This window comes from Papio anubis, chromosome 1 (assembly GCF_008728515.1).
Source record: "Papio anubis isolate 15944 chromosome 1, Panubis1.0, whole genome shotgun sequence".
NCBI lineage: Eukaryota > Metazoa > Chordata > Mammalia > Primates > Cercopithecidae > Papio > Papio anubis.
Genome location: NC_044976.1, coordinates 149,814,904 through 149,838,814, shown reverse-complemented (window position 1 = coordinate 149,838,814; position 23,911 = coordinate 149,814,904). Strand labels below are relative to the sequence as shown.

Here is a 23,911-nt window from a genome sequence, read left to right as displayed (position 1 = left end):
TTTCCATCTCAGATTGCTAGCATACATTTATACCTCAAAGGGTTTACATAAGAATTCATGATTTTAGAGCTGGAAAGAATTTTGGAATCATCTAACTTAACACACCCTATTTTTACAGATGAAATCAAAGCCCAAAGCCCCAAAATTTTAAGAATCTTGCCATTAAGGTCATAAAACTTACTAGTCATGTACTAATACCCCTGTTATTATACTCTTCTGCTTTATACCTTAAATTTCATGCTATAGATTGCAAAATTTTTTAAATTCACATTTGAAATTCTGGAATGCAAGGTTCATGTTGTAACTATTGTAATTTACAGTAGAGAAGCCCTCAGTTATAACTGCATAAGCTTCAAGAAAATAAGGAGATTAGAGCTTGTTCCACCACTTAAAAGAGTCTCCCATTACTGTCTTCCTTTCCTCTGCTTATTTTTCCATGATTCCTGTCAACTTCAACTTTGTCTCTCATACCGAGGGTGACTGTATTTTTTTGAGGCTGAAAGGGACACTATTAAGAATTACAATAGGCATAAACCATGACTATCTGAGGTGGCATGGGACCTATGGTCACTTTATTGATTTCTGGTTTAATATAATACAAGCTTAGGAGACAGCCTCAGTGTTTTTTTGGTTTTTGTTTGTTTTGTTTTGTTTTTTTTGAAACAGTCTTACTCTGTTGCCCAGGCTGGAGTGCAGTGGTGCAATCATGGCTTACTAGAGATCACAGCTCACTACAGTCTCAAATTCCGGGACTCCAGCGATTCTCCCACCTCAGCTTCCAAGTAGCTGAGAACACAGGTGCATGGCACCATACCCGGCTAATTTCTTTGTTTTTTGTAGAGACGGGTTCTTGCTTTGTTGCTCAGGCTGGTCTCAAACTCCTGGCTTCAAAAGATCCTCCCAACTTAGCCTCCCAAAGTGTTGGGATTACAGGTATGACCTACCATGCCTGGCCCCTTCAGTGTTTTTAAGTTAGGCAAAACATTAGAAAGATGAAACTGTATCTTTATTTTTTCAAAACTGTGGAAATTGTATTTCCTCTATTGTTTTTGTCCATGTGATATGCACAATGCGGAGTCATCTATAAATTTACAAACATGTTTTATAACTTATTTTTTCTTTGTTTTATTCCCAGCAACACTCACCATAGAAAACTTAGGGGGAAAAAAAAAATAGAAAACTCCAAAGAACAATACAAATATCATACCAAATTTCACAAACCAGTATGAGCTTACTGTTAATTTTCTGAAATATTTCTTTTAAATCTTTTTCCCCCTATGTACAACAGTACAATTTAAAAACTCACACATAATCAGGATATGTAGATACTGGCCAATATCCTGCTTTTAAAATCTAATATTTTTTAGCCTTTTCCTATGTTTTCTAGGAATAAGATTATTTTTAATTTAATTTTTATTTATTTTGTAATGATTTTCTAAGATAAACTCACAAGGCTCGCACGGTACAACAAAGAGTAGAAAACGGTAAAAGGCTAGTGAGAGAAAAGTTTTCCTCCCCGACCCAATGTTATCAGCTTCTTGTGTAACATTCCAGAGAGTCTATCGACTTACAAGCACATTTCTTTCTTTCTTTTTCCTTTTCACATACTGTTTTGCACCTTGTTTTATTTTTCTTTAAATATTATATCATGGAGACTGTTCCATGCCATGTTTTCTTTTTAGTAAATTGCATTGATTTTTATTGCAGTGATGTGTCATAATTTCTTTGAGTCCTCTATTGATGGACCTTTTAATGCTATTACATCCTCTACTGAGGGATAATATTTTGCTATTATATAAAATGGTGCTAAGAATAATCTTGTATTTATGCCATTTCTCAATGTGTGACTATGTAAATAAGATAAATTCCTAGAAGTGGAATGTCTGGGTTATCTGTAATTTAATGAGTATTTCCAAATCACCTATGTACAAGCTTAATAATTTACATTCGCGGCAGCAATAACTGCTTACCCACACCCTTGTCAACACACCATGTTTATCAAACTTCTAAATCCTTGCCAATCTGATGGATTAAAATTATTTCAAGTGTTGTTTTAAGGTGCATTTATCTTAAATATGTCTGATATTGAACATCTTATATATTTGAGCCATTTGTTAGTGATGATTTAGACATACTAAATTTAAGTTTGCTGTTTAAACTACTTTTGGCTACACTGAAAAAACCTAATCAACAGAAATAAAGATTTACAATTATTTATGGAAATAATCTAACTTTGGAAAATCCTTGACTTTTATTTTTTATAAATATTATCTAGTCTATTTAAGCCTTTGCTTAATTCCATATATAAGCCAAAATTAACAAACTTCAATAAAAGGACAAATACCTAGCTTGAAAAGTGTTTAAATATTATAACCTGACATAATGCTAATACATGTATTTGGAATTAAAAAATAAAGAAAAAGAAAGTTATGCATGTAAGTCAGTTTGGTACAAAAAAGAGAATTCTGAGTCAGACCACTGAGTTCAGGCCTAGGCTCACACACTTCACAAGTATGTGAACTTTGGACATACCGTAGTCAAACCTTTGTGAGTCTCAGTTTCAATACTTATAAACTCCTTTGCATATGCCTCACTTGAAAGGCTACTTGTATGGGAAAGCTCTCATCTATTCTAATATATGATTAAGACTTTGTCTACCACAGCTCTTTCAAAGTGCAATGTCGGTGAAGGATGTTAACTGCAAGCTAAGAAATACACTGGCTGATTTATGCAGAAAAAGAATAAATTGAAAGCACCCTAGGTATATGGTAGGTTGTTTCTAAAGAAGGCTGTGATAATCTCTCACATCCCTTGTGGACATGCTCCTTTACCATGTGATCTTCCAATTCCATGTGACTTGCTTTGGCCAATAAAGCACTGGAAAACAGGCTGCAAGCAAAAGGTTGACAAGTGCTTGTGTGTTGGTGGCTTGCTTTCTTTTAGCTCCAACCAACATCCTGAAAACAAGCCCAAGCTAGCCCATCAAGAGTTGCATGGATAAAAACTAAGGTGCCTTGGCAGAAAGCCTTTCAATTTCTAGCATGTGAATAAGGTCATCTTAGACCATCCAATCCTGGTCATACATGACCGCAGTCACATAAGTGACCCCGAGTGAGGCCAGTAGGACTGCCCAGCTGAGTACAGTTAAAATGGCTGATTGACAGAATTAGAGCAAATAAAAAGGACATGGTTTTAAGCTACTCGTTTTGGGGTGATTTTGTTATGTAGCAATAGATAATTGATAACGTACTTCACAGAATCACTGGAAAGCCTGCAAAATTAATAGGAAAACAAGGTCAGAAAACAAATGAGAAAAAGGCCAGGGAGTAACCAAGACCACAGCCCAAAAGACCATGCATGGAATTAGTCCAGTGAGGACACAGCAGCCATTGTTACTGATTATTTCACCTCACAGCTTAACTTCTGTCACAGGGTACCAGACATAGCAAACACCCACTGCTAGAGTATATTCTGGAAACAAATGTTGCACTTTCATTGCTACATCACCACATCCCCATTCTCTCATATCCCCACTTCCTTGTTGTTACTGGCTCCCAATTCAGTCTGTGGCATGGAAATGATTAGTCGAGTCCAGGCCACATGTAAGCACACTAGCTGGAAGGGAGGTGTGACAATAGAGTATCAGGTCTTTTTAGCTTCCTATTAAGACTTACAGGGCAGGGAATTCCCTACACCTAGAAAGTATCATACACTATGCGGCCATAAAAGGGACAAACAAATCTACATTACAGTTCTTTAATTCAAACTAACTGACTACAAAAGGAAGCAACAGAGGTTCCACAAAGCTTGCATTAAAACAAAACAACCAGCCCGGGCACAGTGGCTCATGCCTGTAATCCCAGCACTTTGAAAGGGCAAAGTGGGTGGATCACTTGAGGCCAGGAGTTTGAGATCAGCTTGAGCTAAATGGTGAAACTCCATCTCTACTAAAAATACAAAAATTAGCCAGCCATTGTGGCGGGCATCTGTAGTCCTAGCTACTCGGGAGACTGAGGCAAGAGAATTGCTTGAACCCAGGAGGTTTGGGTTGTAGTGAGCCAAGATCCCCCCACTACACTCCAGCCTGGGCAACAGAGTGAGACTTTGTCTCAAAACAAAACAACAACAAAAAACAAAGAAACAAACAAAAAAACCCAAAACGACAAAAAAGTTTAGCTTTAAGTCTGTTAGGTAAGCAAGCTCCTTACTGGGCATTAATGAAAGCATTTTAGAGTTAATCATCTTCAACTGGTAACTAGGAAAGCATTTTGAGCTGGAGTAAAGTTTTATTTTAATTGTTTTCCAGAGAAATAATATGCACTTAAAAGGAAGCATATGACATTTGCTCTTAAAACTCACTACTACTTGACCTTTGAGATGTACTTAAATTCAAAGGGCACTTTGAGTCAGAGATATACAAAAGCAAATCAAGTATTTTAAGCATCTTTAAAAAAATTTTCACCCACATATAATTCAAAAAAAAGGACAAACCTAGAAAAATATATTATTGACTCAAGATCAAGGATTCGAGATGTTGTTATCATAGGCATTAGTTAAGAAATCTGTTCAAATAAACCACCAGCATGTAATGGAGTATGAGATTTTTGAAACTTTCCCTGATGTTAAAGCTTTACAGAAGAAACAACCTGAAACATAAATACAGATAAAGGAGTTAGCACATTATTTATATAGTATCTCCCTTCTTTTCCTTACCTGGAACTGTACTGAAGTAATGTTTGATGGCGATGGTCCCTGAGAGTGTGGAAAGGACAGACAACATTCCTAGTTTTAAGCTGTCATAAGGAGTCTGGAGGGCACACTCACAAAGTGCCTGGAATGCAGAAGAGAAATGAATATAGAAGTTAAAAACATCAATATACTTCTAAATTGTCTACTCCATTTACATTTTCTGGTTTTTAGAAAATTATATATTAAGGACTTTTTTTCATGTTAAAAAACTTAAGTCGAGGCCAGGTGCAGTGGCTCATTCCGGTAATCCCACCAGTTTGGGAGGTGGGAGGATCACTCTAGCTCAGGAGTTTGAGACCAGCCTGGGCTCAATGTGAGGCCTTGTCTCTACAAAAATTCAAAAAATTAGCTGGGTATGGTGGTACGTTCCTGTGGTCCCAGCTACTTGGGAGGCTGAGGCAGAAGGATCGCTCGAGCCCACCAGGTCAAGGTTGCCGTAAACCATGTTCACGCCACTGCACTCTAGTGGGGGGACAGAGCAAGACCCTGTCTCAAAAAAAAAAAAAAACAAAACAAAAAAAGCACTAAGTCAAACTTCCAAACTCCTTACGGGAGCCTAAGGAGGCAGGATAACTAAATGTAAACTGTGTTGATACATAAAAAGGACACTAGGTAAAAACTAAAAAATTATGAATAAAGAATGAACTTTGGTTAATAATAACAATGCATCAATATTGGTTCATTTATAACAAAAGTACTATACTACTGTAACATGTCAATAATAGGAGAAATGGTGGGGGAATGTGGGAACCCTGTGTACTATCTTCTCAATTTTTCTGTAAATGTAAAACTATTCTGAAACCCCCACCATATTTTGCTTACCTAAGAGAGATATGAATATTATTTCATATATGTGTAATTTTTAAAAATAACAGAGAATATGGAATTCTATCTAGTTTCTAAGTGAATAGAGCTATCTTCCCCCATTTCTGGTCTTTTACTCTACTCTTGATCAGGTAGTTTGAAGTATTACCAAAACTAAGATGCTAGTTTTTCTTTCAATGCAGTGAACTATGAATATATAATCACAGTACAGTGACTCTTGCCTTATCCTTTATCACACGGTTCTGTATCATATGACTGCATGTAATGTAACAAGTCAAATAACTGTTTTGTTAAATTAATTTCCATTCTCCCACAAAGACAAAGGTTCAGAAAATAAGCAAAACTTAAAGTTTAAGGAAAAAGTTAAAAATAACATTTCAGAAAGGGTTAAAATAAATTTAATATGACCCTCAATAAAAATGTCAATAAAATTGCAGGACGATTTAGATTATCTGATTTTAAAGATCATGTGGAAAAATAAAAATCAGAAAACATCCAGAAAAACTGGCAAGGAATAGATTTAAATATATACTAGAATTTAATATATGATAATGGCATTTAAAATTAAAGATACCAGTTAAAACTACAAAGACAATTGACCAGTCATTTGGTAAAATAAAACTATATCCCTGTTGTTTTTTTTTTATGGCAAATAAAAAACCAAAACTGTAAAAAGTACTATGAGGTAACGTGGAACAATACAAAGATAAAAAGATAATTGGTAAACCTAGAAAAAAATATTCACATCATATAACATCAGTAAAGGACCAAGAACCTTAATATATACAAAGTTCTGGCCGGGTACAGTGGCCCACGCCTGTAATCCCAACATTTTGGGAGGCCGAGGCAGGAGGACGGCCTCAGGTCAGGAGTTCAAGACCAGCCCGGCCAACATGGTGAAACCCATCTCTACTAAAAATACAAAAATCAGCCAGGTGTGGTGGTGCACGCCTATAGTACCAGCTACTCAGGAGGCTGAGGCAGGAGAATCGCTTGAACCCAGGAGACAGAGGCCACAGTGAGCCAAGATCGTGCCACTGCATTCCAGCTAGGGTGACAGAGCCAGACTCTGTCTCAAAAAAAAAAAAAAAGTGCTTACTAATAAACAGGCAAAAACTCAATAAAAATTTGGTATTTCACAGAAAGAATGCACACAAATATCTTTTAAATAAAAAGTCTAACCTCATTCATACTTTGAAAATTTTAAATTAAAATGTGTCACTTTTTAACTATCAGATTGATCAAGGTTAAAGTTTGATAATACATAACACTGAAGAATATGGGGAAATAGGTGCTCTCACACATTGTTGTTAGAAGAGTAAAATGGTATAAATCTCTCTGGTGAGTCATTGGTATTAATTCTCAAAAATTTTAAAATATCCATCATTAGACCTAGAAATTTCTTTTCTGAAAATTTATGTTCACAAAAGTGATTTTTCACAAACTATTCGATGTAGAAATGTCAACAGTAACAGTAAAAGTATCAGAAACAACCCTAATGTCTATCAGTGGGGAACTGGGTATATAAAAGAAGTACCACATAGCTGATTAAAAAAAAAAAAAGTGCAGTAGATCTAGCTGCTAATATAAGATGTTTGGCTGGATGCGGTGGCTCACACCTGTAATCCCAGCACTTTGGGAGGCCAAGGCAGGCGAATGACGAGGTCAGGAGATCGAGGCCATCCTGGCTAACATGGTGAAACCCGGTCTCTACTAAAAATACAAAAATTAGCCAGGCGTGGTGGCAGGTGCCTGAAGTCCCAGCTACTCGGGAGGCTGAGGCAGAAGAATGGCATGAACCCGGGAGGCGGAGCTTGCAGTGAGCGGAGATCGCGCCACAGCACTCCAGCCTGGGCGATGGAGTGAGACTCCGTCTAAAAAAAATTAAAAAAAAAAAAAATGTTCCCCTATATTCAGAGGTAAAAGGTTTAAAACATGCATGTAGTGTATTTTCACTTGTAAAGAAAAAAAGATGGGGCACACACCGGTTTCCATATTGATGAAAAAGTTTAGGAAGGTTACATAAGAAACTATTAACAGTGATCACTTCTGCAGAGGAGACCTATAAGAGATGACTTACATTTCACTCACTGTATACTTTTGAACTCTAGAAATTTTTTGTCAGGTGCATGAATACTTTTTTGACTGAAAGAAGGACCTAGTTAACAAGAAAAACAGCAGCAGCACAAAAATTATCATGAAAGGAATGGAAATAGACCTGAAAGATGCAGTATGTTTCTGGTAACCGAAGGGAAGACAGTCTAGGTAATGCATACAACACATACTTTAGCACTTAGGCCAGAATATGAGGTGTTTAATTTTGGCCTGAGAGGAGAAATGTTCAAAAGGATAGAGGCTAAGATCAGGGGGGATTAGGCCAGATGATATAGGGCCTTAAAAGTTAGGCAATTAAAACCTAATGAAAAACGAAAAACAGAAGCCAGAGGAGAGGAATAATGGCATCTACAGTGTTAGGGAAGATAATTCTGGCAAATGGTAAACAAAACAAAGTTAACAAAGAGAACTCAGAGTGAAGGATGCCAACCTATAGCCTCTGTCAGCAATCCAGGCAGGTGGTGATGATGGCCTGAACTAGAATTTGGTGGCAGGAATGGAGAATAGTGAATGAGTATGACAGACATTTTAAAAGAGATTACATATCAAGAAATGAACAAGGATTCAACAATTATTGCAAACTTTCAAATCTAGTAACTAGATTCCATTTAAAAGATTGAAATTTATGGGGGATAAGTCAATTTTAGAAAAAGGACAGAAAATAGGATGAGATATGAAGTCCAAGAAGAAAACATCCACCAGGCATTTGGAATCTAAGATACAGCAAATTTTTAATTGGAAGACACACATCAGAATTCTGGCTCTGCCACCTACCATCTCTCTGATCTGAGCCAATTACTGAAATATTTGAGTCCCAACTTCTTTGTCTGTAAAATGGGGTATTTATAAAGAACTACTGATTTTCATAAAAAACACCTCTAGAAAAATATACAAGAGATATTGGTTGCCACTGGGCAAAGGAGCTGTGTATATGACAGAACAGTAGGTGGGAAATAGTCACTATATATCCTTTTGTAGTTTTGGAATTTTGACCACATGAATGCGCTGGCATTTAAAAAACTGAATCAAAATTAAAAATCAAATGTAAGTGAGGTGACATCTACTGTCTGTAAGATTACAAAGCCACTGAAAGTCAAAGCACTTTGCAACCCATACAGGCTACTATGCTAGAGAACAATATAGAAGCTCAGGTAAAAGGATTAGATTGTCGGAGGCCCTGCAAACCAGCATTAAGAAAGGCCATAAGAATGACAGAGAACAACTGGTAGAAAGCAGAGAGCCATGGACTCAACTTGGAAGAAAAAGGGCAGTGAAGAATACAGAGAAGGTGCAGGTTACATAGTGTAATGAATGAGTGAGGACAGTTAAGTGCCAAAGGGGCAGGTTGGCAGTGCCAAATGTAAAGTGCCTAAGCAAAGTGACAGGAAAACAGATCAAAATGCAAGTGTATAAAAGAAACAGCAGGGGATGAGGAAATAAAAGCAGATACAGATGCTGTTACTGAAGTTCAAAAGAATGTATTTTTAAAAAGTGATTATTATTTAATACTATAATTTATATTTATTTATTCAAGCACTTAGGCCATTTCCGTTTGTTCACTTTTTGTTACCTAAATTGGCCTGCCTTGTACTGTTAATTAACTTGTGATTAGGACTAATATCCTAAACCTAACAGCCCCACAAGTTAGGAACTACATCCTATATTTATATGTATTCCATATTATGTCTCAGATTGCTCTATGTATAATAGATATTTAGCCTTCTGTGATAATAAACTAGGTGAGACATTTTATATAAAATGACAATAATTTCAATAAGAATTTTACCATTTAAAAAACTGAATATTAGAAAATCTTGTGATAAAATTATTTACAACGTTATATTCTGTTTCTGTCATCTAGCACATTATTGGGAACCTAAAGCAGTCTCGGTAAATAAATACTCGTTTAAGCCTGGGTGCATAGCAAAGTCCTATCTCTACTAAAAAGTTTTTAAAAATTAGCTAGGTGTGGTGGGGCACATCTGTAGTCCTAGCTGCTTGGGAGGCTGAGGTGGGAGAATCACTTGAGCCCAGGAATTTGAGGTTGTAGTGAACTGCAATTGTGCTATGGCACTCCAGCTTGGGCAACAGATTAAGACTCTGTCTTAAAAATAATAATAAAATAAAAAACACTGATTTAAACGTTCATTAATCCAAACTAGTAAGCGTAACATGTGGGGAAAAGAAAGAGATCAGCCTGTTACTGTGTCTATATTGAAAGAAGTAGACATAAGAGACTCCATTTTGTTCTGTATTTGAGATGCTGTTAATCTGTGACCCTACCCCCAACCTTGTCCTTGCAAGAGACATGTGCTGTGGTAACTCAAGGTTTAATGGATTTTGCAGGGTGTGTCTTTGTTCCTAGAAAAGCTAGGTATTGTCCAAGGTTTATCCCCATGTGATAGGATGAAACAATGTTGCTAAAAGGTTTATCTCTAGGCACAGGATTTTCCTTTAAACTTATTCTTGTCACAGAGATCCTTGTTCTTATGTCTTACTGCTGATTTCCTCCCTAAAAACGATCCTATTGTCCTGCCACTCCCTTATCTTTAAGATGGTAAAGATAATTATCTATAAATACTAAGGGAACTCAGAGGCCGGTGCCGGCGTGGGTCCTCTGTAAGCTGAGCGCCGGTCCCCCGGCCCCCGCTTTTCTTTCTCTATACTTTTGTCTCTGTGTCTTATTTCTTTTCTCAAGTCTCTCGTTCCACCTAACGAGAAACATCCACAGGTGTGGAGGGGCAGGCCACCCCTTCATAACAGCAAATCATTAAGTTCCCCAGAAATGGTACGTCAATCACATTTCAATATAAAATCTGGTTTATGGACATTACCTACTACAAAATTGTTACCAGGATCATTTTTCATATCAACAAAAAGGAAAAACTGTCTTTTCAAAAGGAGTCCTCGGTTTCATTCATTACCACTGCCTTCTTCACTAACTATCTGGTCTAAATTTTCCTCTCTACTGGCTTAACTCACTACTCAACTAGAGGCTCTGGCCTGAATTATTGTTTTCTGGGTCAATCCCTAAATAGGGTCTTCTCCTATACCCTGGAATAGGACTGGCCACCAGGGATGTGTTCCAGAAAAGTATAGTAAAATGAAGTTTATAATCTTTAAAGTAAAAAAAAAAAAAAAAAAAAAAAAAGTTATGTTTGAAAGTATTCTGTCAGAGACATAATACCTCAAAGTTTTCTGTCTCCACTGTACTAACTGCAAAGAAAAAGATTATTACAAGAACTAATTCTAAGGCTGAACTTGTCACTCCTCCTAGTCACGGGTAAGGTACAAATTAGAAGCTCTCAGAAGAGAAAATGTTAAAAATAAAATTTGCATCTTTGAGACTATCTGGAACAAATAATATTTTGCTCTGTAACAGAGAGGTTGCATAAGTTAAATATTCTCTTCCAGTAAGACTACAGGCCGGGTGCAGTGGCTCATGCCTGTAATCCCAGCTACTCGGGAGGCTGAGGCAGGAGAATCACTTGAACCCAGGAGGCAGAGGCTGAGGTGAATTGAGATAGCACCACTGCATTCCAGCCTGGGCAACAGAGGAAAACTCCATCTCAAAAACAAAACAAAACATGTCTTCTTTTCAAACCCCTGAACTGTTCACAAAAAGTGATCTTACAATGGGCCACAAATAAACTTTAAGAATAACAAAAAGTTAGCAACAACAAAAATTCCACCAACAAATATGGAAAACTAATCGCTTCAAAAGTAGAAAACATTACACTAATGCCATGGTCAAAGAAGAAACAAAAATTGCTCTCATGGATATTTCAAAAAATCATTTACAGTAGCATTAAAACCATGAAATATTTAGGAATGTATCTAACAAAATATGTGCAAGATTTGTATGCTGAACTAAACACCACCCACGTGGCCCGGTGTGGTGGTACACGCCTATAACCCCAGCACTTTGGAAGGCCGAGGCAGGCAGATTGCTTGAGCCCAGGAGTTTGAGACCAGCCTGGATAAAATAGCGAGATCTCATCTCTACAAAAAAATACAAAAACTGGCTGGGCATTGGTGTGCACCTGAGGTTTCAGCTCCTTGGGAGGCTGAAGCAGGAGGATGACTTAAGCCCAGGAGGTCAAGATCGCAAAGAGCCGCGATCACACCACTGCACTCCAGCCTGGGCACTGGAGTGAGACCCTGTCTCAAAAAATAAATAAATAAAAATAAAAACCACTGATAAGATGAGGGATAAAATACTACAAATTGGGTACAGTGCATAGTGCTTGGGTCATGGGTACACCAAAATCTCACAAATCACCAAAGAACTTACTCATGTAACCAAACACCACCTGCTCCCCAAAAACCTATGGAAAAAAACAAAACAAAACAAAAAATACACTGATGAGAAACTGAAGAAGAGCTTAAAAAAAAAAAAAAGAGAGAGAGAGAGAGAGATAGGCCAGGTGCAGTGGCTCATGCCTGGAATCCCAGCACTTTGAGAGGCTAAGGCAGGTGAATCATTTGAGACCAGGAGTTTGAGACCAGCCTGGGCAGTGTGGCAAAATACCATCAATACAAAAATTAGACAGGCGTGGTGGCATGTACCTGTAGTCCCATCTACTTCAGAGGCTGAGGCGGGAGGATCACCTGAGGCTGCAGTGAATCATGATTGCACACCACCGCCCTCCAGCCTAGGCAACAGAGTGAAACCTAGCTCCAAACAGGAAGAAAAAAAAAAAAAGGAGAGATATACCATGTTAAAAAAAACCCACAATACTATTGGCCAGGCACAGTGGCTCTCACCTATAATCCCACCACTTTGGGAGGCTGAGATGGGCAAATCACTTGAGATCAGAAGTCTGAGACCAACCTGGCCAACATGGTGAAACCCCATCTCTACTAAAAATACAAAAATTAGCTGGGGGTGGTGGTGTGCACCTGTAATCCCAGCTACTTGGGAGGCTGAGGCAGGAGAATTGCTTGAACCTGGGAGGTGAAGGCTGCAGGAAGCTGAGATCACACCACTGTACTCCAGCCCTGGTGACAGAGCAAGATTTCATCTCAAAAAAACAAACAAACAAACAAACAAACAAACAAACAAAAAAAACAAAACCCCCCACAATACTATTAAAATGTCAATTCATCCCAAATTGATCTTTAGATGTAAAGACCAATAAAAATCCCAGCAGCCTTTTTTTGGTAGATATTGACAAACTGATTCTAAATTTTACATGGAAAGGCAGTAGACCTAGAATACCCAAATTGAATTCCTCGGCTCAAGCAATCCTGCCAGCTCAGTCTCCCAAGTAGTAAGGACTATAAGTATATACCAGTACACCTAGCTGATTTTTAAAAAAAATTTTTTTTGTAGAGACAGAGTCTCACTATGTTGCCCAGGCTACTCTTAAACTCCTCACCTCAAGTGATCCTCTCACCTTGGCCTCTTAAAAGTGCTGGGATTATAGGCATGAGCCACCACATCCTACCCAGCCTAACAATTTTGAAAAAGAAATACAAAGGTAGAGGACTCACACTATCTGATTCCAAGAGTTGCCATAAAATGACAGTAATCAAGACAGTGTCCTATTTGCTTAATGACAGATATACAGACCAATGGAACAGAATAGAATTTAGAAATAAATCCACACAGATATGGCCAACTGATTTTCAACAAAGATGCTAAAGTAATTCAATGGGAAAAGAAAAGTTTTCCCCATGAAAGGGTGCTACAACTGGCTATCCAAATGCACCTTGATGCCTATCTTATACCATACACAAAAGTCAACTCAAAATGGATCACACAGGGCTATATATAAAACTTAAACTACAAAACTTTTAGGAGAAAACTTTTGTGATTTTGGGTTAGGCAGACTTCTTAGATAAAATACAACCTATAAAAGAAAAAAACATTAATAAATTACATTTTATCACAACTTAAAACTTCTTTTCAAAAGACAGATACTAAAGATACATATTGAGAGGAAATACTTGTAAAACATACATCTGATAAAATATCAGGAATATATAAATAACAATAACAAAAAGACAAAAAACCTAATAAAAAAATAAAATATTAAAATAGGCACTTCACTGAAGATACAGATGACAAATAAGCCTGTAAGATGCTCAACATCATTAGTCATTAAGAAAATGCAAAATAAAACCATGATGAAATACCACTACACACCTATTACAAAACCATACAACACAAAGTGCTGGCAAGGATACAGAACTAGAACTCATATATGGCTGGTGCGTAAGTAAAATGGTATCGGTATCGCAATTTTGGAAAACGGTTTGGCAGTTTCTTACAAAGTTAAATGGAATAAGTGTTTACCACACAACCCAGCAATTCCATTTCTAGGTATTTACCCAAGAGATGTCACACAAAATCGTGTATGATTTTCATGTATGATTGCAGCTTTATTCATAATGGCCAAAAACACAGAAATAATCCAAATGTCCGTCAACTTGTGAACAAATTGTTGTATGCCCATATATCTGAATACTGCTCAGCAATAAAAAGGAATGAACTATTGCTACATGCAACAACATGGATAAATATAAAAAGTATTATGGTAAGTGAAAGAAGCCATATCCAAAAGGCCATATACCATATGATTCTATTTATATCCTAGAAAGGCAAAAATCACAGCAACAGAAATCAGACTGGTAGTTGTCAGGGGCTGGGGAAAGAACTGACTACAGAGGGGCCTGCAGAAACTTTGAGGGATGATGAAAATGTTCTGTATCTCAACTGTGGCAGTGGTTTTGTACATTTGTAAAAACTCATCCAACTGCATACCTAGAAAAGTTTCTGTAAATAAATTATACCACAATAAATCCGGCTTTTTAAGAAATGCATTTCAAACTAATGGTAATAAGAACAACACAAGACATAATTTATGAAATGTGGTCAATCTGTACCAAGAAGCAAATTAATGGTCTTAACTGCTTTCATTATTAAATAAGAAAAATTAAAAAAAAAAAAATGTAACAAGCACTTGAAAAAGATGAGAAAGCAAAGCTTCTGGCAAGTCTAATCAAGAAAAATGGGATATATAGGTCGGGCGTGGTGGCTCACGCCTGTAATCCTAGCACTTTGGGGAGGCCGAGGCGGGTGGATCACCTGAGGTCAGGAGTTCGAGACCAGCCTGGCCAACATGGTGAAACCCTGTCTTTACTAAAAATACAAAAATCAGCCTGGCAGCGTGGCTCATGCCTGTAATCCCAGCTACTTGAGAGGCTGAGGCAGGAGAGTCACTTGAACCCCGGAGGCGGAGGTTGTAGTGAACCGAGATGGTGCCATTGCACTCCAGCCTGGGCAACAGAGTGAAATTCTATCTCCAACAAAAAAAAAAAAAAAGAAGAAAGAAAGAAAGAAAAAGAAAAAGGGGATATAAACACAAATGTACAAGATAAAAAATTTTAAAAATCAAAGATATTAGAAGTTAAAAAGACTCTTTATGCTGATACCAATGAATTTGAGAAGTAAATTAAATGGGAAACAAATGACCAAAACTGATTCCAGAAGAGGTAAAAAACTGACAGGAAAATAACATGTAGTGATTGGAAACGTTCTCAAAACAACTATCGCTGGAAAAAGTTCTAGATTCAGATAAATTTATGGTACTTTTAAAGTTATACCTTCAGAAACAGAAAATTCTGTTATAGTTCTTAACCATTCCAGAGTATAGAAAGAGAAACTTGCCAGTTCATTTTATTAAGACAGCACAACCCCAACCCTACAATCTGTCAAAGTATTCAAAAAGGAAAACTAAAGAATAAACTTACCTTTAATATAACTTACAGCTACCCTTTAAAAAGCATTTATTTGTATGTGCCAGACACACATTATATATTGCTTTACTCAAATATCTTACCTGGCAATCCTGTATTTCCCTAGTTTATTTGAATTTCTATGTTTCCTTAAAACCTTTCTCTTTGCCTCCCTCATTTTTACCCATACCTAATTACCAGGTTTCCTAATTACCTAACAAAACAAAACCCAAAAAAATCCATCACAAGAGATTTTCTGTAACTTTTTACCATAATACCTACTCACTCACTTACATTAGGCTTCTTAAGGTCTTCCTTCCGATTCTATGTGAACAAGAGAAAGCCTATCTACTTCTACTCTGGGTCCCTTCCAGTCTCACCTACTCAAGGACATTGCTGTAGCAATTTTTGCCCTCTACCAGGTCATTTCCATTAATAAAAAACAAGTTTACTCCTCCCAGGATAAAAACAAACAGCATACCCTTTAGCAATACCGTATCATTTCTCTGCTCCCTTGAGAGCAGAATTCCTTTTTTTTATTTTTTTGAGACAGATTTTGCTCTTGTTGTCAGGCTGGAGTGCAATGGCACAATCTTGGCTCACGACAACACCTGCTTCCCGGATTCGAGCGATTCTCCTGCCTCAGCCTCCCAGAGTAGCTGGGATTACAGGCATGCACCATCACGCCCAGCTAATTTTGTATTTTTAGTAGAGACAGAGTTTCTCCATGTTGGTCAGGCTGGTCTTAACTCCACCCACCTTGGCTTCCCAAAATGCTGGGATTACAGGCATGAGCCCCCACGCCCAGCCCAGAATTCCTTTTAAAACGTTTTCTACAGTAGGCACTCAATATTCATGGGTTCCGCATCCACTGATTCAACCAACTCCAGATCAAAAATATTTGAAATATTAATAATAAAAAAGAATAATACAAATAAAAAAACAACATAATACAACTATTTACTTAAAATTACATTGTATTAGGTATTATAAGTAATCCTGAGAAGGGTCGGTCCTGGAATCAATCTCCAGCGGATACTGAGGGACCAATGTACATTCACTGCCTTAATCTCTCTCCTGTTTTTCTGCAGAATCCACTCTAATCAGCCTTTTACCCAAAATGCTGCAGCAAAATTGCTCTCTTAAGGTTATCAATGACTTCATATTGCCAAAAGCAAAGGTGAACTATCAGTCCTTATCTTGGCAAATATGGCTGCAGTAGCTCTCATGGTAGATCAAGGTCTTCTCCCTATAAAATACTATTCTGACTTACGTATTACTGGCCACTCCTTTCCAGGCTCCTTTGCTGGTTGTTTCTCAGCTCATCACTCCCTAAATCTTCTCTAGCCATATTGTCTCCCTAGTTGAGCCATCCAGTCTCATGGCTTCACATACCATCTATAAACTGATAACTCTCATATTTATAACCTCAGCTGTATCTGTCCACTAAACTCAAGGCACATATGTCCTTGACATCTCCACCTGGATGTCTGACATTTTACACTTTATATACTCAGAAGTGAACTCTTGATCTTCAAGAAATGAGTCTCCCAGAGTCTTGCCCATTCCAAGTAAATGACAATTGCTTTTGTTGATGGCAAAAAGTTTAGAGCCACCTTTCTTTCTCTACACTATGCCAGGAAATCCATCAGCTCTAGCCTTTAAAATATATCCAAACTATTACCACTTTTCACTACCACCCCAACTACCTTGGTTCAGGTAACTATATATTTTCTAATTGAATTATTTGTTACTGCCTCTTAAATGTTCTCCCAGCTTCTGCCTTTGGGCCCCTACAACCTAGTCTCAATATAGCTAAGCCAGAGATAATATTTTAGAACTTAAGTCAGATAATGTCCTCTGCTCAAAATCTTCCAGAGGCAATCTATCTCATGTAGAATAAAAAGCTAAAGTCCTTAAGAAGGACTCAAAGGCCCTAAATGCCTATTCTTCCCTATCATCACCTAACATCACCTCCTACTAATCTCCCCTATTAACAGTCACACTGACCTCACACTCATGAATGTTCTCACTTAAGGGCCTTCAGGCTTTTCTCCTGCTGATAATACCCTACCTTCAGGGGCCCACAAAATTGACATTCCCTTCTTTAGGTCTTTCCATAAATGTCAATTTCTCAGTGAGGGTTTCTCTAACCAGCCCTAAAACTGCAACCTCCACCTTCCATATTCTCTAATCTTCTTCCTGACTTTTTCTTGGCAGCATTTATCACTATCTGACGTCTCTGCCTAGCAGAAGCAAATGCAAATCTCTACAGGAAAGTACTTTTTAGTCTGAGCCTCAAATAATTCCCACACATACTTCTCCAAGAATAATGAGTAGTTCAAAGTGAAAAACAACCAGGTAAACAAGGAAAAAGGGTATAGAAACAGAAAGCAGAGACAAATCTGCAGACTTTAGATAAACTGAAAAAATAATTATTGAACTAAAACATATATAAGAAGAAATTACTGAGAACACAGCACAGAGACAGAAAATAGAAAACAAGATAAGGCACATGAAGGATTAACGGGAGAAGGGTTACCATACCTTTAATAGGAGGTCCAGAAGAAAAGGTGAGAAAAAGAGACAGTGGCAATATCTGAAGAAATTACAAGTAACAATTTCCCAGAATTGCTGAAAGATACCAATCTTCTGATTCAAGAAATCGAACACAGTCTAGATAGTTTAAAAAGAAATTCACAACTAGACATTTCATAGTGAAACTACAGAAAATCAAGTCAAAGAGAACAATTTTAAAGCAAAAAAAAAAAAAAAAAATCCTTCCAAAGAGTATTACTACTCTTCAGCAGCAATAAAGAAAACCAGTAGACAGCAGAATGGTATCCTCAACGCCCTGGGAATTCTATCCCGAGAAAGCATCTTTCAAGATTGAGGACAAAATGAAAGCATTTTTAGGCAAGCAAATATTGAGAGGGTTTACCACCACAGACTCTCACTCAAGGACCTTCCGAAGGCAGAAGGAAAAGTAACTAGGAAATAGCTGAGATGCAAGAGAGCAAAGACAATGGAAGGTCCAAATGAACAATTAATTTCCTAAACAATAACAAAACTATATAAGAAAAAATAGTTTAATTGTATTTCATGTAAGTTGTATTTTAATTACAAGTTTAGAGTGATGAAACAATACATAAAAGTTTAGAGTGATGAAAAGGGCATTCAAGTGTGTTCAAAGGACTTTCAGCAGAATTAACTTTAGACTGATAAAAATGACTATCAGTTATGTTTTCATTTCTAGGATAACAACTAAAAGAATATTTAACAAGACTGTATACTTCCAGACTAGTCAAGTCCAATGGAATGGTAAGATATAAAAAATAATCAATCCAGAAAGAAACCCCCATCTCCTCCAAAGAGTGAAAAGGAACAGGGGAGACAGAGAGAAAACACAAAATAAAATGGTAGATTTAAACTCAAATGTGTGATAAATCACAGTAAATCAGGTGAATCAAATGCTCCATCTGAAAATGACAAAAGACTGCCAGGCTGGATTAAAAATAATCCAATTAGGCCGGGCATGGTGGCTCACACCTGTAATCCCAGCACTTTGGGAGGCTGAGGTAGGTGGATTGCTTGACGTCAAGAGTTCAGGACCAGCCTGGGCAACATGATGATGATTCTCTACTAAAAATACAAAAATTAGCCGGGTGTGGTGGCATATGCCTGTAGTCCCAGCTACTTGGGAAGCTGAGATGGGAGGATCGCTTGAACCATGGAGGTGGAGGTTGCAGTAAGACAAGACTGTACCATTGCACTCTAGCCTGGGTGACAGAGCAAAATTCTGTCTCAAAAAAAAAAAAAAAAATCCAATTAAATATTAAATGCTGTTTATAAGAAACATGTGAAACATAAAGATATATAAAGATTGAAACTAAAAAGATGGTAAACAACCTATCATGTCAAAAAATGTAAAAGAAAGTTAAAGTAGTGATATTAATATCAGACGAAATAGACTAGGGCAAGAGACACATTAAAGGGACCTAAAATAAGTGGAAACATAAAATATGTTCATGCACTGGAAGACAGTATTATAAAGTTACCATACAAACTGATCTTTATATTCAGTGTAATCCCAATCAAACTGTTAAATTTGACAAGTTGGTTGTGAAATTTATACAGAATTGCCAAGGACCAACAAAGTATGAGTATTCAAAATACATAAAAAATAATTACGAATCAACAGAAAAATAGGCAAGAGACCTGAATAGCCATGTCATAAGAGAAAATCCAAATGATCAATAAACATATTAAAAAGGTTCAATTTCTTTAATAATCAAGGAGTCACACGTAAAAAGTACAATTTCTAAACTGGTAAAAATTTAAGTCTGATAAGTCTATGTGTTGGTAAGGATGTGATCAATGGATGCCCTCATACACAGCAGGAATGTAAACTGGTTCATTGACTTTGGAAAATAGTTTGACGTTATCTGTTAAAATTGAAGATACGCATTTTCTATAAGTCAGAAATTTCATTCCTAGGTATACACTCTAAAGAAATTTGCATGTGTGCACTGGGAGACAAACAGAAGAATGTTCTGCACTGTTTGCAAAGGGCCCATGCTGGAAATAACCCATCGAGAGCAAATAAACTGTGATACATTCATACAATGGGGTACTACATTACAATTAAAGGGAAAAGACATGGAGAAGTCTCACCAGTGTAATGCCGAGCAAAAGAAACAAAAAGAAAGCTAAACAGTATTCTTTAGGAATACATGTAAAGAAGGTAAAAGAAGAGCAAAGAAATTATTATCACGAAAGTCAAAATAGTGGTTTGCTTTTGGTAGGTGTAAAGTTTCAACCAGGAAGGACCATGCAAGGGAAGGAAGCAGGGTTCTGTGATCCTGTAATGTTCTATTTCCAGCTGGATGGCAGTTGCATGGGTTTTCGCTTAGAAGTATTTAAACTATTTATACATTTTTACATACTTTTCTCACTTAAAAGTATTTAAACTATTTATACATTTTACATACTTTTCCGTATGTGTGATCTATCTCATAATAAGAAAAAAATGAGAAGGAATAATACCGTGCTTCTCACTGATCTTTCTAAATAACTGGGTTTGGTTCTTTATACAAATTCTCTAAAATGACTAAAGTGGCTGGGCACATTCTCTTCTTGGAAAGATAGCATTATTTAGTAGAAAAAGCAGTAGGACTAGGGATCAGAGGACAGAAGCTCTCTGAATTAAATTCTTAATTTACTTCTCTTAAGATGCTCTCTTAAGCATATTAAGTCTCTCTGAACCCTAAGTGCTTATCTATGAAATGTAGATTTAACAACTGTCCTTATCTTGGGATATCTGTGACCATCAAATCATAATATAGTAAATTAAAAGATGTTTAGAAAACTGCAAACAAACAGAAAAACAAACACAGCAGTTTAGTTTTAATAATCTGAAATTCAAAGATTTTTGATCCACTGGAGTCATGATGATGCTAAGAGATAAAAACTTCCATTCCATTTTAAATAGCATTATTTGCAAAATGATGTGTCTCTATTGGTAATGGGTAAACAGGGTTCTATTTTGAGAAAACAATAAACATAAAATATTAATTTAACCTAACAGATGGTAATAGAAGGTGTCAAAGATGTCACATTAAAAGTCTAAAGAGTGAGATCTGCTCTTCTGTTTACAAAAGAAGACTGAAGAATGTCTTTGGCTCTCCATGGAGAAATATACTTCCCAAGTTGTCCATCCAGCCCCATCTCCATTACAGATAACAGTCAGCCCCTAAATTTTTCTCCCCAAATTGATTGAAAAATACAAGAATAAAAAAACCAATGTAATTGGGCTTCTCAATTAGCCTTAGTGCCACTATGGGAAAATGAACAAGCAACTGAGTGGCAAGTTTCATTGACTAAAACAAACATTGAAGTATAGAAGTTTTATATATTTATTGTGCCACTTATAAAATAACTTCAGCCACAAACATCAACAATGCTTTAGAAGTTTTTCATATTCAACCACTTAGATGACAAAGACAATATAAAAATGCAAAACATTTTACTATATTGTAATGTTATATTATTTTTTCTATATAAAATGTTACAAGTTCTACATACCTGAATATTCTCCCTACTCCAAGTATGTGGTGTTTTGCTAGCAAGTAATTTCAGATCTTGAATAGCAAGTCTCTTTACTGCCTTCCTGGGATCATTCTTCAAATACTGCAACAGAAGCTGAATCTATAAAGGAAATAAGTCACTCCATAAACAATACTGTAACTGAAATGATCATTAGAAATGCAGTGTAGTTTAGTGAAACTTATAAAGGGACAGGATTCACTTCAAATCAGAGCTCTGTCACTCATTAGCTACGTGCCCACATTTGGACCTCTTTCTTCATGTTTGTAAAATACTACCATTTAACTTTAAAGTTTTAGCACAGGACCTGGCATTTAACAGATACTCAATCCTTTCTTTCTTTTTTTTTTTTTTTTTTAATATGGCCAACTTCACAGCCAGCCATGTACCCCACAACATCTCATTTTCCTCAAGGGCTCCCAACAATCAGTACTGTGAACAGAGAGAATAAAAAAGCAAGCAAAAGGAAATTAATCTGACCTTTATTACAGAAAAGAACCTTAATGTCCTCCAGACTTATGGGCCACTTTCTTATTTCTAATCATATATTTAAGTTTACCAGAGAATAGACAGTTTAAAGAAAATCGAAATTACCTGCTTAGGTGTATCAACCAAAGATGAAGCTGCAAGTAGAGTGAAAGTGTGCAAAGACACAATCACCATTTTGGTGGACGGATAGGATGTGACCAGCTGTTGTAAAAGCTGACGAGCACTGGAAGCCAAGATTGCATCATGGTGCATGTGCTGTAGGATGGGTATCAATTTTAGCTTCAAGTCTACTGGTGTTGCTAAACCTAGACACAAAAAGAATTCTCAAGGTATTTGTGATCATCATCCTTAAAAATATTCCAGATTAAAAAGCTGTGACTCAATTAGCAAAATTGCACTTGAAAAACACAGTATACTAATATTATATTTGTAACATTAAAGATTATACTAGAACCAATCAATAAATTCAGTATTTTTTCCAAAGTATTTATCTTGATATTAACTTTTCAATGATTATAAAACTACATGCTGATAATAAAAACTGTCTTTAAAAAGCACAGTAGAAACAAAGTCATATTTGCTGCCTATTTCCTCTCATTATTATAATAAAAAAATTATACATACACATATACATATATATATATACACACACACAAACACACACACTTGATGGCTACAGTCTGATTATACTTATGATTTTAATTATTTCCTTCAACAACTAAATTAGAATCAGGATATGAATAAACTGTGTGTAGAACAGTTTCAAAATCCTCTGAACTTTGTGTAGTAAACGCCTTTCTTTATTGTATACACAACTGGGTCCATGAAGACTAACCCTAATCCACGTTCTCCTGTCAACAGTGGAGTGAAACCAACAAATCTTTTCTTCTATGGCATGGCTTTGTGGTAATGGTGAACACAAATTTCTCAGTCATAATGTATGACCACATACATGCCACAAGCTAATTATACTCTGCATATCGCTGGTTTTTCCATGGTGAAATAATTGTGGGTATGAACGTAAGACAGCACTTCAATGTCCAACAGTTGCCTACATCAACAAACTCCATTGCTAGATGGCCTCTACTTGGGTTTGCCAGGGGGAAAAGAATGAGATCAGAGTATTCCCTGCTTTCTTCTCTGCAGGGTCACATCATGCTCATGTTGTTATTATTTTGTTTCTTAAGGTTCTGAATGCACTTGACACTGCTGACCATTCTATCTTTGAAACTCTCTCCTAATGGCTTTGGCTCCTCCACTCTTACTGCTTTCTGACCTCTTTGTCTGGCTGTTCCTTCTTAACCTCCTTTGCAGTCTCCTCGTCTGTCTACACTTTAATTTCTGATATTCCCATAGGTTGGTAATAAATTATCTTCTCATTGTATGTGCTTTCCCTGAGTGAGCTGATATAATTCCATGGTTTCCCTTATTAGCTAAATGTGAAAGGTTGCCACCCACCCGTCCTCCTGCCCAGGACATCAGATGCATGTATCTCATTACCTTCTGGTCATCTGGACTAGGAGGTCTCAGAAGAATTTTGTATTAATAGGGCCCAAAGAGAACTGATCTTCACCTTGAAACTGCCCCTCCAAAAATACTCCTGTCTCAGTAAACGACATCATTACAGCTCCTTAGACCCTGGAGTCTTTCTTAATTAATGAAAGAAGGATTCTCTCACATCCCATTTCCAAATGTATTAGCAAATCTTACTGGTTCTATCTTCAAAATAAAATCCAAAACTAACTCTTTCTACCTCCGTTGTTACCATGCCAATCCACTTCCACTACCATCTCTTGACTAAATTATAGAAAGTCTCCTAAGTATTCTCCCTACTTAGGCCTTTCCCCATGGCAGACTCCACTCTCATATCCCCCCTTTCCTCTAC

At 36.8% G+C, this 23,911-nt stretch overlaps 1 protein-coding gene across 7 annotated transcripts in view; it reads right to left on the bottom strand.

Moving 5' to 3' along the window:
- Positions 1-23,911, bottom strand: part of INTS7 (integrator complex subunit 7) — a 96,326-nt gene that overhangs the window by 47,055 nt on the left and 25,360 nt on the right. For all 7 annotated transcript variants that reach the window (XM_003893125.5, XM_021927292.2, XM_021927299.2 and 4 more), the window contains 3 exons: positions 22,132-22,331; positions 21,517-21,639; positions 4,714-4,831 (listed from right to left, as the gene is read on the bottom strand). In XM_003893125.5, coding sequence (XP_003893174.2) covers positions 4,714-4,831; positions 21,517-21,639; positions 22,132-22,331 — 441 coding nt within the window. The remainder of the gene's footprint in view (positions 1-4,713; positions 4,832-21,516; positions 21,640-22,131; positions 22,332-23,911) is intronic.